Source organism: Trachurus japonicus, chromosome 4, assembly GCF_045865225.1.
Source record: "Trachurus japonicus isolate A0001 chromosome 4, Traja_1.0".
Taxonomy (NCBI): Eukaryota; Metazoa; Chordata; class Actinopteri; order Carangiformes; family Carangidae; genus Trachurus; species Trachurus japonicus.
Genome location: NC_140910.1, coordinates 26,747,170 through 26,757,915, shown reverse-complemented (window position 1 = coordinate 26,757,915; position 10,746 = coordinate 26,747,170). Strand labels below are relative to the sequence as shown.

Below are 10,746 nucleotides of genomic sequence, written 5' to 3'. Positions count from 1 at the left end.
ACACGCTCCGGCCCTGATACTCACTGCACCATGCTCAGTAGAAGATTATATTATTTCACAGCTGTTTCCACTGGTGGAGCAGGACGTAAACCTGATGAGTGCACTGTAGTTTTGAGTGTGTGTAAAAAAAAAAAATAATAAAATTTGAGGATTGTCCCTCAAACACTTCCCCTTTTTGGGATTTAAAGTGTTTGGGATGCAAAAATGCGGATGCCTTGTAAACAAATACAAACATCTATCGATGCTTTTTTTGATTCATGTACATATCTGATGTCATGTCAGGCTCCAAGTAACGATTATTTATTATTAACCACTTGATTAATCGTTGTCATTGTCTATACGTCAGAAACGTTGTGGAAAAAAAGAAATTGTAATTTCCCTGAGCTGGAGGTGACGTCTCGTTCTGTCCGATCTAAAAAACCCAAAGATTTTCAGTTTACCTTCGTATACATATATAACAAATAAAAAACATATAGGCTAAACATCACATCTGCACATGCGAGAAGAACCAGCAGATGTTGTCTATAAAACAACAAATCAGTTGCCTACTAATGTTCCGACGATCGACTAATCGATTAATCGACTGATCGTTTCAGCTTTCATTGATGTTTTTTTTTCTCCAAACAAGCAGATTCCTTGAAACTGAAAAGTTGTTTTTTTGGGAGCTAAATAGATTTTTTTTCATTTTATTTGTTTCACTCATAATGCAGTCACACTGTTCAGTTGTGTTAAAAACAATTAGAGCTACAACTATTTATTTTTCATTATTGAATTATTATTATAAGTCTATAAAATAACAAATAAAACCTATAAGAGCCCAGGGCCACGTCTTCCACTTAATAACTGTGTTCAATAAAGAGTCAAAAAAACCCAAAGACATTTAGTCAACGCTGACATGAAGAGAGAAAAACATTTTTTGCATTTGAGAAGCTGCAACAAGTGAATGTTCGACCTTCTTTTGCCTGATTGATAATTAACTTTGACAGAAAATGATTAAACTGAGATTGATTGTTTCCCTGCTTATTATTGTGACGTGAGGATGAAACCTGCATCTGTCCCACGTTGAATATAAACAAGTGTTTATGTTGCTGTTTGCAGAGTTTAAAAAAAAAAAAAACTCAGTGCATCATGGGAACTGTTAAAGAGACAGTGCGCTCTAAATTTAACCTTTCTGGTGGAGTGTACTGTCCCTTTAAATAAACCAAAAGTCCTGTTAATAATATTTTCTACCATTAATATACCTGTAGAAACTGTGAGCTGCGCTGTGTAATAGCCACTGTGCTGTAATCCTGAATATTATTATTATGCAAAAAAATATAATAACAAATCAGCTTTGAGATGCTACGTATGATTAAAAAAATGCAGCTAATTCATGTACAAACATCCAGCAAAAAAACAAACATCTTCTTTACATTCCTCCTCTTTTTTAAACTCTGATCATCGTCACGTGTGTGTTTCTGTGGAAACTTCGTAACCGCGACGACCACCAACACACCGTCTTTGTTTTCCAGCAGCAGGTTCAAAGGTGCTTTCAGCAGGACATGAACATGTCAAACCCATGTAAATCTGTGTGTTTTTTACCATGTTGTATATGTTTTAATAACCAATGGCAGTACTTCTTTACATATTGTTGTGCACATCTTTTTACTTTGAATGTTGTCAAGACACTTTGTGAACAAAATGCTTTTTATTTCTTCCTCCTCCTCCTCTTCTTCTTCTTCCAAGATATTGTTCTAATAAAATAAGCAGCAATGAAAAAATGATGTGTTTTTGTGGTGTTTCATCTTTAACTACAGATTTTGTGTCAAAAAATCAACAGAAATTAGTTTTTACTGCTAAATTGCATCAGAAATAAATGATTGATAAAAACGTTCAATAATCAAAACAACACACAAGTCGACCTCCTCAGATCATACACTGTATTTATTAAATCTTACCACCGTAGTTCATAATAATATAAACATTAAAATTCATCAACATCTTTTTTACAGTCAGTCTTCTACAGAAAATATGTACAGTCTATTATTAACATGCTGATGCTTTAAATATGTACAGTCTCACATGTTAACATACTTTTAATTTGCTTTTTTTCTTTTTACGGTTTTATGCACAAATTCATATTTTTATATTTGTCAGATTTTATTTTGTTTCTGTACAAAACCAGACATGTGCAGTAAAATGTATCTGTCATCTCTCTTCTCTTCAGAGAAACTTTATGATGATAAATATTCATTGATCATTTATTCACTTGTTAAACCAGCAACAAACTGATCAGGTTGTTTTTGTATCTGAAGTCACACAGAGTCAGACGTTTGTGTAAATGCTTGTTAAATACATTTAACATCTACAACAACAGTTTGTCAGTAAATTTCATTTTTAAACACTTCAATTATCTCATTTTTACTTTTAATTTTTTGATGTCTTTCAATGAACTCGTCTCTCGATGGAGCGTCTCGTCACAGGATGTCGTCTCTGTGTGCCTCAAGTTGTCTTTATTGAACAAATAAATTCTCAATTAACTCGAAACGTGAGTAACAATAAATCAATCAGCCTAATCAGGAAGAAAAGCAAATATGTCTCTGCACATTTCTACTTTAACCTTTGGATATTTGAGTTAATTAACTGCAGCTTCGTCTCCTCATCGACGAAATGAAAATGAGTCGATCAGAACTGATAGGTGATAAAACAATATGATTCCTCTGAATGAATGTATAAACCTCAAAGCTTCATGAGAATGATTTGTGGCGTATCGTATGAAGTGATATTTGTGATTTGTGATATTCAATCAAAGATTAAACACAATGAGAAGAGACAGAACATGTGAAATTTGAGCCTGGTATCAAGACTTTAGAAACTTTTAAACCTTTAAACTTTTGTCACAGTCGTTTGACAAAAAACCAGAACCCACCTGAAGTTTCCCACAGGAGAGACGGAGGACTTTAAAGGTCACATGAGTGAAAAGAGAAACGTGAGGATCCAAGGTGGCGTCTGATTGGCTCTTCTCTTCTGCACCGATACGTGAGTTAGTTACTCACAGTGCTGAGTTCAGGGGCGTCTGGGAAACTACAGCTTCAGCTTCAAAGTGGTGAACTTTCCCCGTAGTGGCAGCAGCTTCCTGATCCTCCTCCTGACATAGTTTTTTTGGGGTTTTTTCGAGTCAGATCGAAGTCTGTGTTTTGGGAGGTGGCTCCAGTTTCCGTGACAACGCAGTGAGGATGAGGTTGAATTTGCTGTAGCGATCCGATTGGTTGACCGAAGCTCCACGACTTCCCCACAGCAGCCGCAGCTGGAAGTCTGTTTTGAACACCTCCAGCAGGTCCTCGTCCACCTGAAACCCTGGACACACACACAGAGACACACACACACACACACACACACACAGGTCAATGTTATGATGCTAAAACATTTTTTTCCCCATTTATTTATTTATTTCGTTGTTATCATTACCACTACTACTATTTTTGCTATTATCATTTTTATTTACTTCATTTATTTTATTTTATTGTATTTTCTCTACCTCGCACAAGATAAGAGGGATAACAAGGTATGTTAAAGGGATAGTTCAACATTTTGGCAAATTGGCCCATTGCCATAATCCCTATAGTTTTAGCAGTAGGTTTGTTACCTTTAATTGTCGGTGCAAGCTATTTTTAGAACGGTGGAGCAGAGCCGTGAGCTGCTCAGAGCTACGCTACAGAGGCTCATGGGATTTCTTGGTTTCCCTCATCAAACTCATCAAATACACAATCCAACAACTCCAAAACGCTCTGGTGGACAAGTTGTGACCTGCACATTCACCACGCTATGAGATAATAACAGAACGTTACGAGACAGAGTTGTTTTAGAGGTAAATTCATGCAAAACCGCTGATGCACGTTCCCGTCGAGGGCAGTTTTTCGGCAAGCAGTCTCTGCATTTGCCTCTAAAACAACTTTGTCTCGTAACGTTCTGTTATTATCTCATAGCGTGGTGAATGTGCAGGTCACAACTTGTCCACCAGAGCGTTTTGGAGTTGTTGGACTGTGTATTTGATGAGGGAAACCAAGAAATCCCATTAGCCTCCGTAGCGTAGCTCTGAGCAGCTTGTGGCTCTGCTCCGCCGTTCTAAAAATAGCTTGCACCGACAATTAAAGATAACGAACCGACTGCTATGACTATAGGGATTATGGCAATGGGCCAATTTGCCAAAATGTTGAACTATCCCTTTAATATTATTTCTTTACTTGTTTAAATTATTTGTTCGGTCATTTTCTCACATTCTATGAGCCTTTTGGGTTTCCAACCGAGAGATATGTAAATGTATTTGTTCTATTTTATATGTGCAAATAAATAAAGTATAAAAGTATAACACACCTGACATTTCACTGTTTCTCTAACGCTCTAAAGCAGCAGCTGCATCGTCTCGTGTTGTCGTTCTCACCTTGTAAGACCTTCTGCGCGCTGCTTGTGTAGCTCTGTGCGTCGTGTGCGACCTGCCGCGCCGCCTCCAGGTGCCGCAGCATGATGTCACAGCCGTGGTCGCTGGTCTCCCAGAGCTCCGCCCCCTCAGGTGTGACCGTCGGACGCTCCATCAGGGTGAGGAGCGGCAGCAGGAGCGGCACGCAGACCACCGGAGGAGAGGAGGCTGGTGGAGGAAGAGGAGGAGGGATAAAGTTTTGTTTTTAATTATAGTGTAGAAAATGTTTAATCTTCTGTTAAATTGACAGGCCGCTGCTGTGAGAGTGAAACTCGCTGTAAAGCTCCTCAAAGCTGCAGATTCAGGTGAGTTCACGCTGTCATCTGATGTTGTTATAAAAACAGTGATTAAAGCTGCTTCAGAGGATCAGTGTGGGTTTCTCAAACTGTTTATGAGGGAGGTTTGTATCCACATGAATGAGTTCATTGTGTAACTGTCAGAGGCACAGGCGGCTGGAGCAAAACTTGATGCTTCATAACCTCAGGAGATACAGGATGACCTCTTCGGACACATGAGTCTGAACGCACATGGATTCAACACCTGGTGTTCTACTTTTCTGTCTTTTGGTTGTTTAAAAATATATTTTTTAACACTGAATTTAGAGTTGATTTTGTTGATTTGGTGTTTTTCTTGCTGTAAAGAAGCTCTTCCAGCCTCCATGAAAATGGATTGACCCTCCTGTTGAACTCCTGGGTCAAGGAAGGAAGGACGAAGGGAAAGAAGGAAGGAAAGAAGGACGAAGGGAAAGATAGAAGGAGAGAGGGAACAGATTGGGCCAATTGGGTCAAAAAGGAAGGAAGAAGTAAGGACAAAGGGAAAGAAGGAAGAAAGGAAGGAAAGAAAGATGGAGGGAGGGAACAGATTTGTTCAAAGAAGGAAGAAGAAGGAAGGAAGAAGCGAAAGAAGGGACGAAAGTGGGAAGGGAAAAAGGAAGGAAAGAAAGATGGAGGGAGGGAACAGATTCATTCAAGGAAGGAAGGGAAAAAGGATTGTGGGAAGAAGGAAGGGAGAAAGGAAGGAAAGAAGGAAGGATGGAGGAAGGGAACAGATTGGGTCAGAATGACAGCAGGAGGGTTTTAATAGACTGATGTGATCTGTGTGTGTGTGTGTGTGTGTGTGTGTGTGTGTGTTTGTTACCTGTGCCCTCATACAGATTCTTGTAGAAAGGCTTGAGTGTTTTCTCGTAGCTGATGGCCGTCTGTGTGTAGTTCCTCCGAAGAGTCGTCCATGTTTCCTCCAGACGGCTGATCTGCACACACATCAACAAAGGTCAATAGATCTGTGTGTGTGTGTGTGTGTATGTGTGTGCGCACTTGTATTTGCTCATGTGGTCACATTATGGTAATTAAATGTTAGTGTGTAGACTTGGTGCAATGCAAGATTAAATTCATGGTTATGTTAAATTAAGAATTAATGGAGGTCAGTCACAAACAACACAACAGTGTGTGTGTGTGTGTGTGTGTGTGTGTGTGTGTGTGTGTGCACTTGCAGTTGCTCATGTGGTCACATTATGGTAATTAAATGTTAGTGTGTAGACTTGGTGCAATACAAGATTAAATTCATGGTTATGTTAAGTTAAGATGGAAGTCAGTCACAAACAACACAACAGTGTGTGTGTGTGTGTGTGTGTGTGTGTGTGTGTGTGTGTGTGTGTGTGTGTGTGTGTGTGTGTGTGTTACCTGTGGCAGGTCCAGAGCTTTCATCAGGGCAGTGAAAGCGAACAGGTCGCCCAGCGTGTCCTTCAGCTCCACTGCGACCAGGATGATGCGATTTAACGTGGACGCCCGCTCATCCACGCTGCCCGTACATCCCAGAATATCCACGGCAACACCTATCGCCATGGTGTGGTGTCTAGGAGAGGAGGGAGAGGAGGATTATCAATGCGGGGATTTAACATCCATGTGTGGTTTTAGTTTCCCTTGTGTCATGTGTCTGATCTGATGTGTCAGGGCCCAGAGGGGGCGGAGCTTATTTTCATCAGATGGGGCTGAACAGTGACTCAGCACCTGAGTCACTGTTGGCTGTTTTAGTGCAGGCTGCTGTGTCAAAACCAGTCAAAACCAGTTTCAAACCTTCTTGGCTTGTGACCCCTTACAGTAAACGATAAGCTCCGACTTACCAGACGATCAATTTAATTGATCGGTTTAATCTCATTCCATCTGTCTAAAGCGTCATACATGGCCATGTCAACATCAAACAGCTGTACCATTAAAGGGATAGTTCAACATGTTTTGGCAAATTTGGCCATTGCCATAATCCCTATAGTTTTAGGAGTAGGTTCGTTATCTTTATTTGTCGGTGCAAGCTATTTTTAGAACGGCGGAGCAGAGCCGTGAGCTGCTCAGAGCTACGCTACGGAGGCTAATGGGATTTCTTGGTTTCCCTCATCAAACTCATCAAATACACAATCCAACAACTCCAAAACGCTCTGGTGGACAAGTTGTGACCTGCACATTCACCACGCTATGAGATAAAAATGGAGCATCACGAGACAGAGTTGTTTTCGAGGTAAATGCAGAGACTGCTTGCTGAAAAACTGCCCCTGAAGGCAACGCGCATCAGCGGTTTTGCATGAATTTGCCTCTAAAACAACATAGGGATTATGGCAATGGGCCAATTTGCCAAAATGTTGAACTATCCCTTTAAAGGTGCATGTAGTTAACCCCATAAGAATAGTAAACATTGAATATACAATTTTCATTTCTATCATTTAATCAAAGATGTTATTTGCATATTTAAGAATGAAAAGTTTTCTTTCTTGTTGCTATGGCAGCAGAAGAGTATTTCTGTAAATGTCCTTTAATGTTGACACGGTGGCCCCAACATATCATGTCTTGTACGTTTATGTTTGTTTCTGTGCACAATTGGAAAGGTAAAGACAACAATTTGTGGGTGTTTCAGGTGTCACATGCTCAGGACGAGCTAGGCTAACAGTTTCCCTTTGTTTCCAGTCTTTATGCTAAGCTAATTACCTGCAGACTTGTAGCTTCATATTTACTACAGCTGTTTGTGTGAGTGATCAACCACATAGTAAGTAAGTAAGTAAGTAAGTACTTTATTTATATAGCACCCTTCTCAGTACGAATACACAGAGTGCTTCACATCACATAGAGCATCAGGGAAGTTATAATTCATCCTGCCACGCACAAACACCTTCTGTTTGTGTGTGTGTGTGTACCTTTCCATTAGGTCCAGTCTCAGCTGTCGACCGTGCGGCAGAGTCACCAGCTCCAGACCCGAGGACACGCCCATCTGACCTTTGAGATCTGGAGTCACTCCGAGTATCCTCGCAACCTGGTGAGCAACAACAGTTTTACAGGGAGCTGCCAATTAGCATTTAGTCTTTTTATCTTCCTCTCCTGTGTGTGTGTGTGTGTGTGTGTGTGTGTGTGTGTGTGTGTTTGATAGGTTGTTTGGTTGCAGGTTGTTTTCTCTGAGTGTTTCTCCTGCGTCATGAGGATCATTTTATTGCAGCAGTAACATCAGCTGCAGGATAGAAATCTAATTTTCAGCCTCATACACACACAGACAGAGTGAGTTTGTGTGTGTGTGTGTGTGTGTGTGTGTGTGTGTGTGTGTGGGGTAGCAGCAGTAAACATGTTTACCTCAAAATTGAACACACGTGTGTAAATCTGTCTGGTGTGAGTTGAATGTTCTCTTCACCTGTTCACGATCTAAAATCAAAATCTGGTAACGAGTTTTAATGAGGAGCCTTTTCAAGTTGTAACTAAACGAATTAATGATTATTAAATAATTTAGAAATACTTTATAAAACTGTTACAAGCAGTTAATAAGAGCCTCTCTTGGGTGCCAGGTTGTGAAAACCCCTCTTTCATTCTCTGATCATTAATATTTTTGAATAATTGATCAGCTCTACTCCGTGTGAAGACTAGAGATTCTGGACTGAAATCCACTCATTAAGAAGTTCCTGTGAGCTACAACTGCAGAGCTGATTGATGATGAGGAAGTGAGATTATTCATGAATGAGTGCCAACATCAGTGCAAAAGAAAACACACCCTCTTCTTATTAATGGCTGATAAGCGATCTATAAAGCTTTAGTAAATTATAAATTAACTATTAGAGAGCTATTGGTTTCTAATCTGTGCTGGTGATCAGGACTGTTACTTATACTTATCATCTTTTTACTTATCTACATAAATAGTAGTATACACCCACACACTTACATAATATATATACACTAATACAATGGGCTTTTTGCACAGGTCCACAACTTCCTGAAATAAGACAGCTCCTTTTACATTATTGGACCAATTGATTAATCCAGGTGTGTCTGACCTCACAACAATGGTCAGGCACACCTGGATTAATTAGCTGGTCCAATAATGTAAGACAGGAAAAAAAGGAGCTGGCTTATTTCAGGAAGTTTTGGAGCTGTGCATAAAGCCTATTGTGTGACACTGGAAATCCGTGAGTTGTATGAAGTTAAAAGATGAAAAAATATATAAAATCTATATTTTAGAAAATATTCAGAGCCAATGTTTTTAAAGAGAAGTTAATGATACAATTAGTAAGTCACACTTAAAGGGATAGTTCAACATTTTGGCAAATTGGCCCATTGTCATAATCCCTACAGTTTTAGGAGTAGGTTTGTTACCTTTAATTGTCGGTGCAAGCTATTTTTAGAACGGCGGAGCAGAGCCATGAGCTGCTCAGAGCTACGCTACGGAGGCTCATGGGATTTCTTGGTTTCCCTCATCAAACTCATCAAATACACAATCCAACAACTCCGAAACGCTCTGGTGGACAAGTTGTGACCTGCACATTCACCACGCTATGAGATAATAACAGAACGTTTACGAGATGGAGTTGCTTTAGAGGTAAATTCATGCAAAACCGCTGATGCGCGTTCCCATCGGGGACAGTTTTTCAGCAAGCAGTCTCTGCATTTGCCTCGAAAACAACTCTGTCTCGTAACGTTCTGTTATTATCTCATAGCGTGGTGAATGTGCAGGTCACAACTTGTCCACCAGAGCGTTTGGACTGTGTATTTGATGAGTTTGATGAGGGAAACCAAGAAATCCCATTAGCCTCCGTAGTGTAGCTCTGAGCAGCTCGCAGCTCTGCCCCGCCGATCTAAAAAGATCTTGCACTGACAATTAAAGGTAACGAACCTACTCCTAAAACTATAGGGGATGTTGAACTATCCCTTTAAAGAGAGAGCGAGTGTGTGTGTGTGTGTGTGTGTGTGTACCTGGCAGTCAGCTATCAGCAGGTGTCTGGCGATACTGTGGTGGTTGTGGCTGAGCAGCAGCTCCTTCGCTCTCTTCAGCACCACCATCTCCAGAGGTTTGTTTTCCGGCGGCAGCAGCCGAGAGCCGAACTCCGCCGGTCGGAACGTCGACTCCGTCTCGAACACCGGCCGCTGGAAAACGCTCCTCTCTTTGACCTTCCTCCTGTGCTGCTGCTCCTCCTCCTCCCTCCTCCCTGCGTCCTCCTCCTCCTCCTCGCTGGTGTTTTCTAAGGCGGCGATGGCGTGGTGGTAGGAGCTTCTGTCCAGCCCTCTCCGCCCGCCTGCCTCCTTCTCCCCCACCTCCTCCTCCTCCTCTCTCCCTCCCTCCCCCTCTCTTCTCAGTCTCTCCACGTAGCTGTGAAGTCCGAGGGCGTTTGTGTCTGTGATGGAGTTTGGCTCCTCCCACTCCAGCGGGCTGCAGGACCTCGGGTCCGACGGGCTCGGCTGCAGCCGTTCACTCCATCCTGTTAATGTCTCTGCATCCAGATGTTCAGGAGGAGAAACTGGGGAGTCTGAAGGTGGGAGGTGATGGTGAAACTTGAGGGGCTTCGCGGGAGGAGCAGGAGCAGCTGTGGTGCCTGTGGAGCAATGATCAAGTACATCTGATTAAACATGCTGCACAAATCTGCATCATATGTATTTTTATTGACGTGAAATGAATCAATATAATACACATAAATAATTATAATTTTATAGTAACATTGAAACTATGACTAAAACAAACATAGTGTAGAAGCTCAATGCACTTTACAAAGTTCCCAACCTGCACTGACACCTGAGATGAGCTATAGACCCTTTCAGAGAGTATAAACAAATACAGGTGTTACCAAGGATACTAATTAAGGCTCCATTCCATTTAGTATAGCAGAGCGTTTTCTAATGAGCCACACCTGTCTTTGTTTATACTCTCTGAAAGGGTCTATAAGCAGCTTTAATGGATCAGGACATTTACAGAATATTAATCGGGTAAAGAAGAATTTATTATTCCCAAGTCATTTAACCAACAACAAAGACAATATCCTCCGATTTCAGGATTTA

The 10,746-nt window shown here is 41.1% G+C and overlaps 1 protein-coding gene across 2 annotated transcripts in view; it reads right to left on the bottom strand.

Moving 5' to 3' along the window:
* Positions 1-1,908: 1,908 nt before the first annotated feature.
* bcar3 (BCAR3 adaptor protein, NSP family member) overlaps positions 1,909-10,746 on the bottom strand; it is a 76,849-nt gene continuing 68,011 nt past the window's right edge. For both annotated transcript variants that reach the window (XM_085775017.1, XM_085775018.1), the window contains 6 exons: positions 9,670-10,286; positions 7,635-7,750; positions 6,136-6,307; positions 5,594-5,705; positions 4,421-4,624; positions 1,909-3,336 (listed from right to left, as the gene is read on the bottom strand). In XM_085775017.1, coding sequence (XP_085631143.1) covers positions 3,158-3,336; positions 4,421-4,624; positions 5,594-5,705; positions 6,136-6,307; positions 7,635-7,750; positions 9,670-10,286 — 1,400 coding nt within the window. In that variant the 3' untranslated portion in view covers positions 1,909-3,157. The remainder of the gene's footprint in view (positions 3,337-4,420; positions 4,625-5,593; positions 5,706-6,135; positions 6,308-7,634; positions 7,751-9,669; positions 10,287-10,746) is intronic.